This window comes from Hippopotamus amphibius, chromosome 3, assembly GCF_030028045.1.
Source record: "Hippopotamus amphibius kiboko isolate mHipAmp2 chromosome 3, mHipAmp2.hap2, whole genome shotgun sequence".
Classification (NCBI taxonomy): domain Eukaryota; kingdom Metazoa; phylum Chordata; class Mammalia; order Artiodactyla; family Hippopotamidae; genus Hippopotamus; species Hippopotamus amphibius.
In genome coordinates, this window is record NC_080188.1 from 162,902,947 (window position 1) to 162,923,509 (window position 20,563).

Genomic DNA, 20,563 nt, shown 5'->3' on the forward strand with positions numbered 1-20,563 from the left:
TTCTGCCCTTCTCACTGTGGTTCTTTCTTTATATCTTTAGCCGTAAAAGATCTTTTCTGGTAGGTTCCAATCTTGTTCATCGATAGTTGTTCTGCAGATAGTTGTGATTTTGATGTGCTCGTGAGAGGAGGTGAGCTCAGGATCTTTCTGTTTTGCTGTCTTGCTGGGCTCTCCTATCATCTTTTTTTCCCCAAACATGATGTATTTTTTCTTGTAAAAACTATCATTGTTTTGTTTCTACGGTCAACTTCTATGCAGAATGATCTATGTATTTAGTGAAATTTGCTTGCCATGTCCTTTCACCCCAGTGTGGCTTACAGTATCCTTATTTTCATGATGTGAAATAAGCCAGAACCTCTGTAGGTGAAGGACTCCTTGTACAAGATAGGGGGTGAAAGTGGGTTGCTTGCTCAAGTGGTTATATTGCCCTGCTTCTCATCAAAGAAACATGAAGAAAGTGTTCACCCTCATCACGAGGGGTTCACTGTCTGTGTCTATGGCAGTTGACTGGCTGAAAATACGGGGCAAGGCAGCCACCTTTAAACCTAGAGATGGGTTGTGCTGTTGATAAAGTCAAAGGAAAAAAACAAGAATTTGGGTGTTCTGTAGCAGCCCGCTGCCTGTCTTTTCTGGGTCAGCAGTTTGGGATCTGAATAAATGACAGCTGAGGTGGGGGGAGAGTTGGCATTTAATAAGGATTATCACTGCAGCTGTGAGAAAGCTCCAGTTCTAGGTTCTTCATTCCCTTTACCTAGCGATCACCCCTTTTGGGTTTTTTCTAATGATGGCTTTTGGAAATTTCAAATTAATTCTTCAGTGTGATCAAGCTATACAGGAATGAAAAGTCGGTAGAAATAAATGGGCTTTAGAGAAGTGAAAAGGCAGATTTTCCAAGGCACATTTGCCTATGAAAATAACGCTAAAAGTAAGAGAGAAGATGCTTTCAACGAAGGCAAACATACATAGTACAGAAAAGATTCGTTTTCTCTGAAAAAAAAAAAAAAGTTTATTGCATTTGGAAGTCAATAGATATCTTTTACAAAAAAGGTTAGAATAAAGATCTCACATTTGTAAAGGCACATATGAAACATTTTACAGCAATGACAAGGGCAGTGAGAACATAAACAATACACAACTAGGACCAATATCTAAAGACTTTAAAAAAACAGATAAGAAACAGTGCAAAAATACTGTCAAAAGTCAGTTTCATACACCTCTTAATTGTGTATAAAACTGACAAGCATAAGCTTATTTACTGATATAAAAAAGCACATAGAATAGCATGCATAGTTTTATTTAAGGCTTTTAATATTATTAAATTGAGAGAGTCTATACAAAAGTAAAGCTGACACGTGAATATTAATCACTCCCCAACTTAGGGAATGTCCTATAAATGTCTCATTCCCTCTGTCCCCTTACAACTAGTTTGTAGTAAAGGGACCGGACTTCCATCTTGCAAGGTGGCAAGTGGCCATTATGGGGAGAAGAATGTGTTCTCAGGATCCCAAGTCCCCATCTGGAATGCATTTCTCACAGCAACAATATGATAGGTGGTTAACTGTGCAGGTCAGCCCATGCCAGCCAGATCTGGCTGACACCACCCCGCAATTCAGCCGTGTTGGACGTCAGAAGGCTTCTGTGGGCTGACCCAAGAACCTTAAGAACAAACTGGTTTCTACGTTAAGGACCTTGTCTGTACATCCAAAATGAGACATTAAATGTCAATTGGCTTGAATGATACAATTCACAACATTTTATAAAACATAGACCAAGGAAAGCATCAAAATACGGAACTAAGTAGCACAATGACAGTCCAGTGAAACACAATAGATTAATTAGCATGTTACTTGATGTAACATAAGTTGCATAAGATTATACATTTAATAGTCATCTGCATATGTAAACCTTTTTTTCCCATTTACACATCCTCAAGCAAGTTAGCTGACTATCGAAGGAACAGAGGACACACACAGGAAATCATCTCTGATGAAGAGTAACCTTACTCTTGAAAGGACAGATTTTTAAGATTCCAAACTGGCAAGAAAGTTCAGTCAAACGAAGCTGCAATAACATTTTACAATTTTCAAGTTGGGGAAAGAATTGGCTCTGCATGACAGCTCGCAGTTTGAAGCTGAAGGTATTTCTTAGCTAACACTGCAGTACAGGGAAGTGGGAAGCCCCTGAGAAATGCTGAGAACGCCAGGCACCTCTGCTCTGAGAGCCAGCCGAGCTCAACTCTGAGCAGGATTCCTGAGATGTTAGCAAAACAGTTCCATCCCAAGGCACAAAAAGACCCCAATCCAAAGTTTTCAGCTTTGTCAGGTGAGGCGGCCTCTGTGATTCCCTGAAGGAGGAGGTTGGGAAGAATGTGCAGGCTGGAGGGATAGCACAGCCTGCCCCTCCCTAGACAGCTGAGAGCATAAGGCAACTTATAAATGTCCCTGCAGAGCCTAGAGCTTCACTCGTTTCACCAGATTGGCCAGGCTCCGTAGAGGTGACCATGAAGGGAACAGAGTCAGCAGGATGAGGCGAGACACAAATTCATCTGACGACACGTGTCATCATGCCAAATGCAGCCACTGTGGATCCCCGGAAGTTCACCTCGAGATAAGCCTCAGGGACTGCTGCGGTCTCTGTCCTAAACAGCACTGATCCTCGAATCCAGCTTTTCTTTCATTCCTTCTAGTCCTGAGGGATAGTATCGATCACCAAGGGAAAAAAGGTGGCAAAGGCCCACCTCCCAGTTGTGGACAGCACTTAGCTATTTTCATTCTGGTTATTTCCATTTGCCAGATTTCCTTGAAACTACATAAATGCCAGGTTTGATTTTTTGAAACTATATAAGCTTTTTAGGATGAAAATTAGATTTCCTAATTACATAATTTGCAGAGATTTAGAGAGTGATTCCCTATGACTAGATTCAACTACTTTGTAGGGGTTGCTAAAAGGGTAGGGAAAGAAAAGAAGAGGTGTGCTGTGGACAGCTGGTCCACAAAGCAAATGAAAAACAAGGAAAGGTCGGCATTGCCCTAAGTGAACGGGGTGCTCTTAGAAGGAAGAGGGTCACATCACAAAGTAGTCCCACCTGTGCCCTCAAGTGAGACAAGGACCTGCCGTTCCTGTATTGACATCTCCCCCGTTTTTATGCCCTGATTAGAAACACAACATGCTGGGAAGGGGGATCTACTCTGCAGCCCCTGGGGGCCCCAGGAGACACGCGGTCAAGATGCAAAGGGGCTGTGATCGCTAACTCCAGAGCCACGTGGATGAGCACAACCTTCTGCTAATAAGGCTGTGAGGAAAAGGAGAGCCACCAGCAAGCGAGGGGAGGTGGTCGTTCTGAGCAGCGAATCTAGGCAGGCATCAGAATCCAGAACATTCACCAAGCTCCACCGCAGCAGTGAGGACGTGGTTTAAAACTACGAGTGAGGGTGAGACAGATCTCCCCACTGCAGCGCGGTCTTTCCCAGGAGCTCCATCCCATTTCCATCCTTCCAGCTTTAGAGAGAGGGAGGGAGTAGGAGAGACATCTCCGAGTTCAGAAACTTGTGTGCGAATCAAGAACTTTTTGATTGCAACTTCAAGGCTGATCTAAAAAGCCTCCATCCTCCTCTTCCTCTTCCCATTCATAGCTCTTCTCTGGGCAAGCTTATGGCATTTTTGGGAAAGAATGATCTTGATGGCCCAAAGTGTGGCAGAAGGAACAGTGACTTTCTAGATAGATGCATCACCATACTCAGGCTGCCCAGCAGCTTTTGCCCTCTTGGCTTGAAAAGTCCTTGAATTTATTTTTAAAATGGGAGGGCTGACCAAAGCTCCAAACAGTAGGAACTGATGCACGTCCTCCTTTTTACTGCACCAAACAACAATAAATTACGCAGTCCTGTGAAATCCATTGATGCCAGATACTCAATGCCAGGTTCATGGACATTTTAATAGAGAAGTTTTTCGTTTGGCCTTCAGAAAAGAGACGCAGCTATTTTAAGCTGGAAAAAATAAGTAAGGTAGTAAGCTGGATAAAAACACTCACCCATCTGAGTTTCTAATGGAAATGCAAAAGCTGAGAGCAGGCAGGATAAAGGTTGAATGTCGGGCAAGCAGGCCATGGAGTTTCTCAGGACCCCATGAAGAACAGTGACTTTCGGGGCAACAGGCAGGAGGAGCAGGCAGAACTTGATTACATACACCTGCCCATTTCTCCAAGACATGTTGCTGTTACTTTCAACAGATGCATCAGTAAGGTCTTTTGCCCCCAAATATCTTAGATGAGGCAAAGACAAGAACCATTCTGCTTCCTTGCTCAGAGTTCAGGAGAACCGTCAAACATAATTTAACATGTTAGAGATTCCTACCCTAAAGGGCCAACTAGTTTGTCACTCATGACACTCTAGACCCATGGGAAATTTGTGCAGTCTCCATGAAAACCCCAAATTTCTTCATTTGGAAACAGTACTAGATGAGTTGTTACTTTGCTCACAAGAAGAAATCACTAAGTAAGAGCATGATGAGTGTCTGGTAAAATCCACAGGCAATAAAACACAGTTGCAGGATACTCTTCCATAAAATAGAGAACACTGTAGTCCCACAAAGAGCCACCGTAAGAGCCCAGCAGTAATTACTTGGTGCTTCTGGAAATTTCTTACACTAGGATCCTGACAATTACTCCCGATACGAAGGAGGAATGAAGGGTAGATGAACACTAATATGGTTCCGACCCACTCCCCATCCCTTGAGTCTAAGCTCTCTGGCACACATCTTAGAAGGTCTCTAAAAATTTGCCCATCCCCTGACCTCAAGTGACTGACAGATCTTCCCCCAAAGAAAAGCAATAACTATACCTACTTTCTCCATCACACGCATCACTGCAAGTGGGGGAGAGAATTTCAAAAGCACATTCTGCTTTGTGACTCTGGACACCTCTGGGCCCACACATGATGTTCCATAACCCGTGGGCTGAGGTCAGCTAATACAGACTGTGTATCAAGAAAGGATGACAGCTGAAAAGCCCATAGTCATGTGCCTCATGGCCAGCCCTGCCTAGGAGAATCCAAAGTGCACTAACATCTCTGCAAAGAGTGACTTCAAGCTCTAGGAGACAGCCCACTCAAGTGAGGCAAGGGTCGCTGTAGCAAGGCAACGGGTTCACAAAAAGAGCCAAGGCACCCACTGTACACACTTCCATGTTCATTAGCACTTGAGAAATGACATATGGTACATTGGGATCCACACTCATCGGGGGGGGGGCAGAAACAAACTGTACATATTAGGTTGATTCAGGTGGATTTTCTGTCATCGTAAGTAAACTATGGTCCAAATATTGGAAATTTCATGGGTCAACCTATATTAACCTGGAAAGGATAAGAAAGGTAGGCAGTTGGATGAAAGTGCTGACTTACTTACTAGTGTTTATAACAGAACCACAAAAGCTGAGCGTAGGCAGAATAAAGGTTAAATGAGTCCTGGGCAAGCCAGTAGCAAGTCCCATAGGACCTCACCCAGTGGAGCCCACAAAGACCCTCTATCCAGGCCAAAGGAGGAAGGGGCCAGAGACAGCCAAGGGACTTGGAGGCAAACAATGACTGATTACAGTCAAAAAATAGTTCCTCGTCTCAATCTAGGACCACAAAGCTTGTGGAAGTAAAATTCTCTGTTTTGGGTTCTTGGAAGTTTATACTCAAAATATTCCACGTGGAGATGTTTTCACCTTCCCTGACCTTACCACTCCCTCCAACTGAGGGGAGGAACTCATTCCCTCTCTTATAAAGAAATCAATGTTTGACATCCCTCTCTAAAGCCGCCAAATCCTCCTTTACTTCCTATCCAGGGAAAGAGATGTGTATAAATGTAAATGCTACCAAAAGGAATCCAGTAAAGTACAGCAGGACACAGCTCGGCTTTGCCAGCAGGCTCAGCTCAAGGATGAAGACGTCAAACTCAGCCCCCCTGGTCCAGGGACTACAGTAAACAAGGATGAACACTGGGTGATTATATCCAAAAGAGAGTGGATGAAAGAAACAAAACATTTCAACTGGAAAAACATCAAAACCAGAGGCCTGAAAGTGTTGGATGACTTTGTTGTAAGATGGTACCTTTTTTTATCCCCACCATTTCTGATTTTCTCCCTTCAAATCAAAACTGCAGCAACAGACCCCGACAGCTCCAGCTTCAGACTTGATACATCGTCAGGAACTCATTCCAAAAGCTCTAACTAGATAACTAATTTAATACACTTTGCTTCAAGGTTTATTCCTTGGCTTGCTTCCCAGATGTAAAGCATCTCTGGGCAATTATTATGCAGATGCCACTGAAAGGACTTTAAATGGCTGTTGCTAATTTAACAGGAGATAGGTTGGCATCTACTGGAGATGTGAAAAGGAATGCAAAATGGGCTCAAGGACCAAAAGCATTTATTTTTAAAAACAAAATATGGGGAGTCACTTTTAAATGTTTTCCTTTGAGTTTCAATATAAACTTTGGCTAGGAAATTGGATACTGAACCTACTTCTCTGCATTTTGTGCATTCACGAATGTTCCCGGAGCACCAAATGGCAACAGTGTATGAGCTGAAAGGAGGGCCATGAGGGATGAGCTCAAAGAGACAGCAGATCTACACACACGCTGCCCACATGAGACATTTTAACAGTGCCCACGTTTGGGGCCTGAGAGACGAAAGAGAGATACTGATGTGGTTCATCAAACAATAAACCAGTAACTGCAGAGCAACTGTTAAAACGTCCCTAACAGCAGAATATCCCAAGGATGGAGAGGCTCCAAAGAAAAGGAAACAAGTACCTCTTTGGCTGCTGATGATCCAATTTCTGAACATCTCCTAGAGAGAGCTATGATCCACTGAAAATACACGTCATACTAGTGGTTTTCTTTTTCAGATCATACAGCAAAATTCCAGAATCTATGGAGCTCAATTGACACTCTACTCCTTGAATGATTCTTCAGACCCTGGAGCAGAAGGGAAGGAGGCCCTTTGCCGCCAGATACTCTTGAGTCCAAATACAGAGAACCACCACCATAACACCTGGCCAGATGTGAAAGCCAGTTTATTCACACTCCAAAGTAGTTCATCAGGAATTTGCTTCCACACCTGTCTGTTGTAGGGACTGTAAGTCACAAAGACACACTCTTTCTAGTTGACTGGATGCCATTCTTTCTTTGCATTTGCAGCTCAGGAGGCAAAAAAAAAAAAAAAAAAAAAGGCAGCAGTGGAAGAAGGCATCATGGAACACCCACAAAAGTCAGTTTTAAGAACAAAGCCAGAATTTAAAAGTTGCATCCAGAAAAACTAAATGGTAGAGAGAAAAATTCCCCAAAAGTCAACAAGAGGGAAAACGTGCAGAACATGATTTATTGTATACTAACCTACGAGATGCAGAAGGACAGTGACCAATGAAGGCACAGAAAGACACAAACTAAGGACTAAGCTTCAAAATGAGGGCAGGGTTAATACCACAACTGACCAGAGTGGGTTGTATGGGGAAAAGGAAAGCAACAAAGGCCTTAGACCTTTGTGCGAGACAAATCTCACCATCTTTCAGCAGGTGGGCCAAGATTTGTACTGCAGGCTCGTGGGTTGGGCTTAGTTCTGCTCCTGCAGGCCAAAGGCTGGAGATGCTAGCAGCACAGTGGGGATAACACTTGGTGTGGCTCCTGGCAGGGCCCCTGCCACCTGAGTGCCAAAGAGGCCCCAGACATCAGCTTTCCCAACCATTTCCTTTATAACCTTTCCAAGGACTTGGTGACTGATGGAAAGACAGAAAGCATCCAGCACCTTGACCTTCAGATTCCCCAGCAGCACACCCTTCATATTTAAATAAGAAACAATATCAAGGGCCTGCCTGTCTCCTCTCTCTTCCACACTTGCCCATTGTCTTCTCTCAATCAGGCAAGAGGCCTAGCTGCACAGACGGCCTGGCCCAGGGCCTCAAAGGCCACCAGACTAGGGTCCACTGAGCCAACAGGGAGAAGCAGCAAATACCAAGGGTGCAGTCTCCAGCAGGCGAGCAGGCTCCAGAGCCTAGAATAAGGAGCGGTTGAGAAAGATACAACGCAGAGTCCTCACCCAGCCTGGGCGATGGCAATCACGGCGTCAGAAAGGGAGCATTTCCTCTAGCGGTTCCTGTCTTAACTCAAGCCTGGGAGGAAAAAAAGAGACTACTGAGGGAGAGGGCAGAAAGGGAAAAGGAAGGGAACTGCCCAGCAAGCCACAGGAGTCCCCAGATGTAAGAAAAGAGTGTTGTTTTTCTCCTTCAAGAAAGGGTCTTAGCCCTTATCTTTACATTTTAGGATGAACTCATTTTCTTGCCATCTTTGATCTGGATGTGGGAAATTAGGCTGATGAATTTCAGGGTTGGTCACAAATCCGGCTGCAACGTCACTAGAGATGTGTTCCCTTATGCCTCTGTCCCCCACATGATCCAGCAGGCCACCCTCTCCACTGACCTTTTACAATGCAGATCGGTCAAAATGTGGTTCACATGAAAAGCACTATATTATTGTGAAAACTGCGTTACGATGATTCACAAAGGTTATTTCAAAGGGGGAAAAATAAATTATCTCATATAAAATAATACGTGATGTTTGTGAATGATCTTGGCTCCCGTCTTCAAGGGAGCCCGTGGCCCGCCTGCTCCGGCCATCCGCGCCCTGCTGGGGGAGCAGATGTTATCTGGAGGTGCTTCCCCATCTGCAAGATGGAGCTGGGTCCCTCTTCTGGGAGCTGAGGCGGGGGGTTAAATGAGTCTGGAGTTTTGGAGGAACTGGATGAGGACCTGGTAGACAAACTGGTACTGAGCGATGGTCTGGATCATGAACATCCTTTGCTCCCTGAGGAGTCTCAGCATCATGGGTACCTCCACCTTCTGCAAGAAAAGAGAAGAAGATCCTGAGATGAGGGGCTTCCCTCTGGTCCTTCCTCATTCCCTCATCCAGGAAGCCTTCACTCCCTGCCCCTGTGCAGGTACAGGAGAGAGCCAAAGACAGCCCCCTCTAGGTCATCCCAATCAAAGACCCTACCAGCAACTGGAGAAGCTGGTCGTCATGTACCACTGATGTGAAATTTTAATACAGACTACACTGTTAGAGAAAACACAGAGGCTGGAGTTAAACCCGACTGGCACTCTCAATGCTACCACGGCCCAGTGGTAGGATTTAAGCCCTTTCTGGGTCTTTGTTTCTTTATCTGTAAAATAAGGATAATGATCCTTTCCTCCAATGGCAGTGTGGCCTTGGCCAAGTTAGTGACATTTCCTCAGCAATAACACAGGGTGATAAACAGTACCCTCCTCCGAGGATCAAATGAACAAAACGCATGTAAAGCATTTAACAGTGTCTGGCACATAGTGGGCTCTTAATAAAGACTACTCACTATCTCATTAATATTAATGAAATAAAAACACTCATGCCCATCCTGCTACCCGGCAGGATCACAGGCATAACCAAGTGAGATAATTTACATGTAAATCTTTAAAATGTCAAAGCACAATCTCGGAACACCAGTCATGTTTGGAGCGATAGTCTTTAACAATATCTTGAGTATTAGATGAGATTGCCTATGCGTGAATTCTTTGAAGATCTCCAATGGAAAGAATACGATGGATCACTGGTGCCCTGCTGTCCCCTCCCTCGTGTCACTTCCATCCTCCTGAACCAGCCAAGGCAGAAACGCCATAGAATCAATGTGCCTTCGTGGCCTGGGCACACTTCCCCCTGCTCTGGGAGGCCTTAACCCAGGCAGACAACCACACCCGTGAAGTTACCAAGGACTTAGCAAGCAACAAAAATAAAATAATAAAAACCCAGTTGTATGTTTTTTCTTACTTTACTTTCAAAAGTCATTTCAGCTATTTCCAAACTTTGTGTAGCTATGATACCCACATGCCATCCTGTTTAGTTGCTCTTCTTCAAAACTAGGCAAGTAACACACACCACAGATTTAAAAGGGACAAGTCCCTGGTAATAAGGAAAGAGAAAAAGGCACGCAAATCCTCAAACTATTAGCCAAAATACAGAGCCTAGACCATAATCCTCTGATGGTAACTAGTGGGTCTGTGCCTAAACTCTACTCCATCATGATACACAACACAGAGCACTTAATCATGAACTTAATTAACATAATGTATGATGAGCATTACTCTGTGTTGGGCACTGAATATAAGGATAGAATAAGGCTGTTCCTACCTCATATCCACCAAAGGCTTTGAAAAGAGAGGCAGGGTCACACAGGAGCTAAGAGCTCATCTCCCTGTGCCCCAGTTTCTCTTTGTTAGATGAGGAGACTAACAGGACTTCTCTCATAGGGTCACTGTGAAGGCTACAAGTTGAAGGCTCTTGAAATGGTGCTGGCACATGGTAAACGCTAAATACAGGTTAGATGTGGTTATTATAATAGTTTCATTCTTGTCATCATCTGCACCACCCTCTCCACCTCCACCACCATCTCCTCCACCATCGTCTCCATCTCCTCCACCTATACCACCTCCTCCACCATCACCATCTCCTTGACCTCCACCTCCTCCACCAACATCCCCTCTAACTGCTCCACCTCCACCATCATCACCATCTCCTCCACCTATACCACCTCCTCCACCACCACCACTATCTCCTCCAACTTCTCTACCTCTACCATCACCTCCACCACCATCTTCCTTACCTCCACCATCTCCTCCTCCACCATCACCTTCACTTCCATCTCTGCCACCACCACTATCATCATGGTCATTTCCATCTCAATAGCCCCTCAGTCTGATTCAAGGATAGTATGCTAGCTGATGTAGGGCAGTTTGGAGACAAGACAAAGGTTCCCCTGATCCTCAATGAAAGAATCCTTCAACTTGCCTTGAAGATTCACTTCCACAGGCTCTGCTGTCCATTGTTCCTAACCCAAGGAATCAGGAGGCAGATGAAGACACTTCCACCCCCGCTGCTCTATGAAGAAGGGATAACCAATTCAGAAGAGCAGCAAGATCAAGACATCTTGGGACTTCCCTGGTGGCTCAGTGGTTAAGAATCTGCCTGCCAATGCAGGGGACACGGGTTCAAGCTCTAGTCCGGGAAGATCTCACGTGCCACAGATCAACTACGCCCGTGCTCCACAACTACTGAGCCTGCATGTCACAACTACTGAAGCCCACGCACCTAGAGCCTGTGCTCCGCAACGAGAAGCCACTGCAATGAGAAGCCAGCGCACCACAACGAAGAGCAGCCTCTGCTTGCCGCAACTAGAGAAAGCCCACGTGCAGCAGCGATCACCCAACACAGCCAATAAATAAATTAAAATAAAGTAATTAAAAAAAAAAAAAGACATCTTGCTCTTTGGCTAGTGAGAACTTGACCTTTTGTACTTTAGCTAATCTGGGACAGGTGGCCGAGAGAGTATCACAAGCCATGAAACTGGTGCGTTCTGAAAAAAATGTATAGGCATTCAAATGTTACAGCTAACATTCAGTGACCAACAGCAACAAGACACAGAGAAACTTCTCAGGGCAGCCCAGGAGAAGCCCTTCCTGTTCCTACTTCACAGTTACCCGACCTCACGATAAGCATCTTTGCTCTAGGAAAAAGAAAAGGCATTTCACTGGCAAAGTTAAATTTCTATGGATTCTAGGTTAAAACATAAAGTATCCTAAATCCAAAAGCCATGGAAAGAAGGCAGAAAAGTTTAGAATGGAGAAAAATGGGACACCCAATTTTATACTGATTTAGCAAAATGTTTTGTTTAAAAAACAAAGAAACATGGTTCCACTCCTCTTCTAAAATAAGGGTCTGAATTTTACTAGCCCAGCCTGAAGCAGAACAAGTAGAGAACTTTTTTCTCCCTAGCCATCTACCAATAGCAATTATGGGAAATGGGACAGATAAGGCTGGCTATATTTGTGCTAGGGGAAGGGAAGTGAAAAATATGAGTCATCTTGCTATCTTTGAATATCAATGGGAACAGAAGTCCTCTTTGGACTGACCATGTTCCAGTAAAGAATGTTCTGGCATGCAACTGGGCATTGAGGAAATCCGCTATGTCTGGATACACCACAGAGAACTGAATCACCCTGAGCCCTCACCAAGTCCACGCGAGGCCTTAGCGGCTGAAGCTCTCACTCTGTACCCCACTGGCTCTGACATGTGTTATTTCTGTTCCACTGAGCCAGTGACATCTGGTGATCAATGAGCCTTCATGTCATCATGTTACTGAGGTTCAGCCTTTGATGGGTCTCCAAAGAGCTCTCAGAACAGAGCGAGCCTTCATGTCAGACAAGACTGACAAAACAGCTTCTCAAGTTGAAAAGGAGGAAGGAGGAACAGAGGAAGAGTGCCCGGGGAACGGAGAAAAGAAGGAATATGGCGAAGAAAGTGACATGAGGAAAAGATCTCTAAGTGGCGGGGAGACGATGAGCCCCTTCTTCCTCCCCAGGAACCCACTGGTCCTGCCAGTGGAGCTCGGATACGCTCGAGCCACGTGTACCCAGATTCCACTGCATCTTAGTTCATCTTCCCGGCAGTGAGTGGATCTGGGACTTAGGGGTGAGCTATTCACTCTACTCGAAACTCCTAGAGACTTCTAGTAGTGACAGAGAAGCAAACCATCAAGATATCTCATGTGAGACAAAAGAATAAAAACTCATAGAAGATGATGAGATTTCTGTTATGTAGACTCAACTGATTTCATGATGGGCATTTTGTTCCCCAACAGAGTTTGTTTATTTGTTTAAACAATAGGCCATATTTGATATAACTCCTACTTTTTAGCAGCACAAATATTCATATGTATAGGCTGAAAATTTCCAAAATTAGCTTTTTATAGGCAGGGAACTTAAAAATCCTTTGAACATATTTAAACTTGGCATTTATTGTTATCCTAGAAGTCTGAATATAACAAACTTTGTGGGGCAATATTTAATCTTATTTTAAAACCACTGAGTAAATACATATATTGTTATATAAATTCCTTCACAGAATGTACATTATAACATTTCCTCATTTTAAAACTACCAATCCACTTCAAAAGTTTCCTTTGATTCTCCAAGCTGTACAATTTGGAAATTGAACAAGAACCAAATGACACTCGGCATTTGAAGGCAGAGTGAAGACAGAAAATAACTCAGGGCCAGGAGGGGAAACCTCACTCCAAACCTTGGCACCACTGCTTAAGGGCCACCTGGCACTGGGCAAGCCACTAGATAGTGTCTGGACCTCAGCATCCTCATCTGTAAAACAGGAACTGGACATGTGCTGCTAGCGGTGCTTAAAGCACCTAAGGAAAAAAAAAAAGTGAAAGCCATTTAAAACCCCTAAAGCCCCATGAGAATAGACTAAGGCAGAAGTATTGTGCTTTAGCCTTTGATTGCTATTTGTCTCATCTCTACAAAATCAAAAGCCCCTCAGTGCAGCTCCCTGACCTACACTGGAAGGGAACGCCACACACCGTGTGGGCACAAACTCAGCTGCAGCCCACGTCTGCGGGGGAAGCGCTGGGCGTCCAGCCTCAACAAAGGCAGGCCACGTCTGTGTCCTCAGATCATCCACCCAGCTCTGCTACACACCGCTGCCAGCCTAGATGAGAGCAGACAACCCCCCTCAATAAAACCTCCCTCTAAAGAATGAAAAATGTTTTTTTTTTAAGTACACACATTTTCACATAGGAGTGAGGCCAAAACACATCCCAGAAAGGCAAGATGCATTTAACTATATGTGACTGAATAACCCACTGTGGAAAATTACGCACAGGAAAACCAGACCTTCTACAAAACACTGCAGACTTCTGGAAGTCAATGCCAGCGAAGATCAGAGTTTCTAAATGTTTCCTTTCTCACACTTTCAACTCTTCTTCTATATTATCTGGGTGTCCACACAGAGCAGTGAAAGGCAAAAGATAAGGAAGGTTGTAAGTGTCAAAGTCCAACTAGGAATCATGGGTCTGGAAAACTCTCATCCAGAGACAGGAAATGAAGCAGTGGAAAGGGGGCACAGGAAAAGGTTTGGCCATGGTGTAGACTGGTCCCCAAGGTGGAGGATTCAGAAGCCCAGAAGGACTTACTTCATTATGCTCCAGGCAGTAGATCATCAGCTCAGAAAGGATGACCACGCCGGTCCTTCCCACCCCGGCACTGCAATGGACCACAATCGGGGGATGCCGGTTCTTGGTGCCTTCCAGCATGCTGTTGGTGTGGCGACGGACAGACTGGATCTCCTCCAAGTAGGCTGCAAGACAAAATGCAAATCTTGTCACTGAAGTCCTACACGGCTTTGCATACAAGTGAGAGGGGAAAAAACTGACGGTGAATTTTTTTTTTAAGTGAGAATAATTTACAGTTCTTACGAGACACTAATTATTTGGCTGGTACCCACTGTACAGTCCTGGATCCAGAAAGGACCAGCTGGGAGTCAATTAGTCCATGGGAGAATTTGTTCTTTAAATTAAATAGTTCTTTTTTAAAAATTAAATTCTGTTTTCCCCTCTGCAAATCCCAAAGTCCCCCAAGCAGATGATTCTCGACATTACTTACAGCAATTCCTACTATTAACAGACTGGGATCAGAACACCAGCTAGGTTCCCTTGAAACGCCTGCCTGTCAGAGCCAACTTCTGGTGGGAAGAGGGTCCATCTGCCCTTTCTTCCTTCCCTCACTGAATGCGTGTCAGCTGAGGCTTGACTCCATTTTTTTGATTTTAAAATAGACTTTGGGGAGCCTGGTTTTCAGCTTGCATCCCATGTGGTTATGTGAGTAGCTCAAGATAACCCACCCCTCCCCCCCTTTCCTGGAGGCAACGTGTGGGAAGGGTGTGTGCCACCTCCCCTGTCCTTTCCAACATCTGCCTGCCCCCGCTGGGCCGTGCAGAAGACCGCTCACTACTCCAACTGGGCACAAATGAGAAATTACTCAATCCAAGCCTCAAAGACTTTTTTTCATGATTATGAAAAAAAAAGGAAAAGTATGTAAATGTAATCCTCAAACAGTCCAAGCGCCGGAAAAAGCCAATTAGTAATTGAGATTTGATGGTAGCTCGTTCAGGGGAGAAGCAGATTTGAAGGTTCCTGATACTCAGAAAATCTCATCCCAATGCAGCAGTGTAAAACCAAATGAGAAAAGCTCAAACTGCTGAAGAGAAAAAACAGCATTCAAACCATTCTCATAATTTAAAAGCACCTGTTTACATACAATGACTAAGAACTCCAATTCTCCTCTATAACCTTATTTAACTAGTAATCTGAAATAGTTTACCCACATAAACATTTACTACCACCACCATCACCGCCACCAATAATGTAAAATGAGATACGACAAAACAAAAGAGGGACGGCAAGCTGAGGTGACTAGATAGGGTAGTTGCTATTGGTACCAACATGAGCTAAATGCTGAGCATGCAATTTCCTTCACAATTTTTTTTCCAAAGGGGAAAAGCTATTAGGTGACAACGTTCTCTGACGGTAGGCAATGCTCACGTACAAGAGACAGGGCTTTTCTGGTGCTAAATTTACAGAGAGAAGTAAAAGGAATATTGATCAATAAAGCAGATGCCACCATCAAGTGGAATTTCATGAAACAACAGAGAAATTAGATTTAAATAGATTCTTTCTCCAGCAATCATATTAATAAAGTTCCTTAAGCTGTAACTCAATGAAGACCTCTGGAGGCTGGAAGACCGTTTGACCCCGTTCCTCTGCATCCAGGTTTAAATCTAATTTAAACACAAACAAAAATCTCTTAAAATTCTTAAAAACCTAGAGAGCCAATATTTCTAAGACCCTGCTCAGTATATTTGTCCTGAGTTTCTTAGAAAGGTAAATTAATGAATACTGTTTAAAAATATTCTCTATTTATTTTTCAGTAATTTAGATTGGCCTTCCTTAAATTGGTTCTGATTTAAAAGATTTGATTGTAATTTCAACCATCTTATAAACTCAATCTTTTATCACAGCTGTTAGCTAGTCATCAAATGGATCTATTTTTATTGTTTCCATTTTCTGAGGCTTGCTTCTAATAAAGCAATTAGCAAAAGAGTACCAGAAAGGAATAAAAAGAACACTGTTACAAGGAAAGAAAATTCTGCAGAGGTCACTGTGCTCCTTACTAATATTTTGAGCTATAGGTAACTGTTTGACCTCAGGCAAACCACTAACCCACTCTAGATGTTCTAGATCCTTTGATTCCAATCATCTTTTTCACTTTCTGTGTCCAACTCCTCAAGAGCCATTATCACTTTAATGGGAAATGAAATTGCATCGATGAATAAGTTTGCATCGGAATCTTTCTGTTGGAACTTGTGAAATGGTACTTATAGGTACTTGAAAACCTATTCTCTCTTCTCTCCTCCAACCCTTCTACTGTAAATTAATATCAAAATAAAAATCAAGGTTTTAACAGTCTCCAACATCCTCACTTTGTGGTGACCACAGGTTTTCTGCCAGCTGGTGAGTCAACAACACAGCAGATATAGTGAATGTGCAGGGTACCCTCGGGCCTCCTTCTAGCTGGGTAAGGAAGGAGTGGGGTTTCCCACACATGCAGGATGTTTAGGCAAGTCTGTGGAAGGGAAGGATCACTGGCCTGCCTTCACCATGAGACCGAGAGAGCCTTTAAAACAAAGACTGTTTCATCTCTGTGTTCTAAGAGCCTGATTCAGTGCTTAGCACATGGTAGACACACACCAGTTTTTGGCCTTATAGATAAAATACTGTGTACAATCTGGATGAATTAGTTTCTAAGATAACCATAGCTTGAAAAATATACATAAATTAATGAATCCAAAACTGATAGTTTCAAGTATTACAAGTTGACTTCAACAACTCTTAGTATCCTTTTTTTTTTTCTTTTTTCTTTTTTTTACTTTTAGTGTCTTTAATTGTAGGTATGAGAAACTACTGATTGGGATTTACTGCTGTAGGAAATACAGGGCTTCTGAGATATAAATCTTCATGAGAAAGTTTTAAAGATTTTTTTTTTCTTTATTGCTCTGTTTTTTTATTGTGGTAAAATATATATAACATAAAATTTACCATTTTAATCATTTTAGTGTGCATTACATTAAGTGTACAGTGGCATTAAGTATATTCACAATGTTGTGCAACCATTACCACTATCCACTTCTAGAACTTTTTCATGGTCCCAAACAGAAACTTTGCATCCATCAAACAATATCTTCCTATTCCCCTTCCCCCTTGCCCCTGGTAACCTCTATTACACCTTCTATGTCTATGAAGTTGCCTATTCTGGGCAACTCATTCATGTAAGTGGAATGACACAACATTTGTCCTTTTGTATCTGGTTTATTTTATTTAGCATAAGGTTTTCAAGGTTCAGACATGTGACATGTATCAGGATAGGTACTAAAGGTCTAAATCAAGGTAGAACCAAATTAGTTTACCACATTTAGCTCACCTGCATAAATGATGAAGAGAATATGATAAATGCCACGTATTAATTTTCTCTGTTCTACACATAGTATATGAAGTATTATACACTCAATGTTATAATACTTTTGCCACTTAAGAGAAAGTAGCTTCTCTTTCTATTTCACTTCCAACTAATAAGACCATTATTGCTATTGGTTAAACCCCGACTGGGAAGGAAAGACTTACACAAAAATCCTTGGACATCCTCTGGGCAGCCGTGATCTGGCCAGTCAGTATATTGCAAATGCCACACTGTCCTTTCCTGCCCGGACAAAAGGTGCTTGACCTTCAAGCCTGTGGTTGCATAGCAACCGGAATCTGTTCGGAACTTTGTGGTGACCTTGAACTTGCCATAGGTAGCTGAACTGTGCTTGGAACCCAGTTTGGGCCAGTATCGGTGGCTCTTGGTTCGTCCGCCTTCCTGAATCACACAGAGAAGCAAAACTGGACATGAGTCAGGGGGAGCTCATCCTCTTAATCTTAAAATCTGAGGGCAGTGGAAAATGTGAATGGCTGCTAAGTCTCTGACTCAGTAGCATCATGCAGTGTCTCTCACAGAGTAGATCCCATACATTTTAGCTAAGACCAATAGTAAGATTTACTATGCAGTTATATCAATGGAAAAATTTAAAGATTCACAACTGAGCTGCAGTTGAATGTTAGAGAGAAGAACCACAGGCAGGAAACAGAAAGGTGTGTTCAAGAAACAGAAAGGTCTTCAGTGTAGATGGCAGAGAGAAGGTGAGAAGGCCCCCTGGTGCACGGTAGGGAGTTTGGATTTCACCCCACAGACAGTGGAAAGCCACCCACAGGTGATGAAGTGGCCTTAAGCAGAGGCATGACAGATCCCAGTAATCATTCTCGGTCATCACGCTTCTTATTTCGGAAGCTCAGCCCTGGGCTCTCTGTTACAACCTACCAACCACTGACACCGTCTCTGTCATCTAGCGTCAATCTCATGCGTTTTCACTCTGACCCATTTGTTTTCTTTCTATCGACAACTGAAGCAGAGGAATACGGGCTTTACCCCTTTTCTTTCTCCCTTAATTTTACAATCTTCTCTGAGGCTATGCATTCTCAACCATTTACAAAATGGGGTCTGTTTTAAAGTTCCGCAGAATTTTGATATCACAGGAGTGGGAGCGGGGTCGGGGGGTGGTGTGTGGATGAGATGCTGGCTCAGAAAGGGACCCAGGACAGGAAGTGGGTGGAGCGAGAGGAGAAATGCCCAGCATACGGGGCCGGGGGAGTGAGTGGCAAGTGCTGGCCTGCTCACAATGCAACACATCTTTAGGTGACACACGTCATCGTGCCCCGATTCTTTCGGCTGAATTGAGTCTTCTTAAATTTGAGGCACACCTGCCTCTTTTATTTAACTATCCTGTGAAAGTAGGTTTATCTGAGTCCTTTAATTTATATAACTGCTGAGTATCTACATCAATTACAGATTTCAATCTCCGGCTTACCGTCTCCGGCTGCCTCACAGATCACGGGACTTTGTTCCTAAGACTGGCCCCTTCTTGTCACTCAGGTTTCAGTTCAAATGCAGCCTCCAAAGAGGGCCCTGGGCTGCCATCTCATCTAAAGTAGCCCCGCAGTCACCCTCCATCCCATCACTGGTTTCATTTTCTCCACGCACTTACCGCGATCTGAGCTGACTTTATTTGTCCACTTTTTACTGTAAATCCCACTAGGATGTAAGCTCCCCGGGGACAAGGATCATGCCTGTTGTGTTTAGCACCACACCCCGGGGTCAGCGCCGATGGTAAGTACTCTGTTTCAAGTTGAATGAATCCCTCCCAGGGATGCAATTCGATAAGGTGGTAGAACTAGAGACTTTCAGAAGCATTTACTCTTTGTGGGAAGGTGGGACAGAAGGTCAGCCTAGAGAAGTACAATTGGCCTAAAAGAGCCAAAAGTCCTTTCATCACTACCTTCTAATGGGCTGTTCTGGAAAGCATCTGCTCAGAAGAGTCAATAAAGGGAATAGGACTTTTTTTTTTTTTTAAGTTCTTTCTGTTCCCCATCCTTTTGAAATTATTAGGAAAGGTATGTAATACCATAATATTGTAATAAACAAACAAACAAACAAAAAGCCAAGTGAAGCCTGCCCCTTAAATGACTTCAAAACATACATTAAAATTTAATGAAAGGAACAAAAGGAAGTGGTTAAAATTTTTAAAAAATAAAAAAAATTCAAGACTGTGACAGGAGAAGAGACCTAAAACATCCTCCCACAAAGACAGCAACCTCCAAGTGAACTGCTAGATGGACCGGGGGTATATGCCAGTTTTTAGAACACCACATAGACTTCTCTAGTTACAAGGGAAAAACTATGTTTGACTTGGCAAAGGAAGAAAAAGGTTTTTTTTTTCTCTCGCCCCAAAGAATAGAGGCCTCTACAGGAACAACAGCTTCTGGTCTCTTTTCAGCTGATAAGCAGGAGGGCCTGTGAGCTGGCTGTGCCCGGGGTGGGGAATACATACCAATTTACCCAGGGCAGCCCCAAAGTTCTCAGACTCCAGTGGAAAGATCATTGTTTTGTTTGGCACATAGAAGTGAGCTGGCTGAACTGAAGTTTGGTTCTTTTTTGTTTGTTTGTTTGTTTGTTCGTTTAATTTTAGTTCATAGTGATCCAAGGACAAGAGTTAAGAGCTGGATAAAAATGCGACATAACAATAAAGTATCTTTGGAAAACCAAACAAACCTATATGGAAGTAAGGAGAGAAAAGAGATGCATGTCAGAGAGAAAAGGATTGGCAGAGAAATGGTGCTGCTGGAAGGAGGATGGGGCAGCACAGTCACTGACACAAAGCCCATCTTCTGGCCACCCCGCCCCTGGGGACAGATGGCTGAACGGCCATTCCCCTTACCTCCTCCGCGGTGACCATGGCGATCACGTTTGCTCCCTGCTCCCACACCATCTGCCAGAAGTCGTGGCATGTGTGGGGCAGGGGCCCCTGAGTGGCGATGTAGTGCCATTCTGCCCCACCAACCACCACCTGGAAACCAAGGAAAGCATCGGTGAATAAACCCCAAATCCAGGACAGAATTACATGCTGACCGTGGGTCCTTTTGTAGCCACCTGAAAACTGGATAATATTTTTAGGCCAAATGTGTTGGTGCTGTCATCAAAAGCCCTGAGACCATGGGATGGCTAGCGAC

General features: G+C 43.7%; 1 protein-coding gene across 7 annotated transcripts in view; it reads right to left on the bottom strand.

Annotated features, from left to right (window-relative positions):
• Positions 1–949: 949 nt before the first annotated feature.
• The window catches only part of PTPN14 (protein tyrosine phosphatase non-receptor type 14), a 176,936-nt gene continuing 157,322 nt past the window's right edge, over positions 950–20,563 (bottom strand). For 4 of the 7 annotated variants that reach the window (XM_057725913.1, XM_057725912.1, XM_057725916.1 and 1 more), the window contains 4 exons: positions 20,272–20,400; positions 17,585–17,819; positions 14,042–14,205; positions 950–8,873 (listed from right to left, as the gene is read on the bottom strand). In XM_057725913.1, coding sequence (XP_057581896.1) covers positions 8,745–8,873; positions 14,042–14,205; positions 17,585–17,819; positions 20,272–20,400 — 657 coding nt within the window. In that variant the 3' untranslated portion in view covers positions 950–8,744. Of the gene's footprint in view, positions 8,874–14,041; positions 14,206–17,584; positions 17,820–19,757; positions 20,106–20,271; positions 20,401–20,563 lie in introns of those variants that run through there. The other 3 variants (XM_057725917.1, XM_057725919.1, XM_057725918.1) reach the window with 3 other exon arrangements.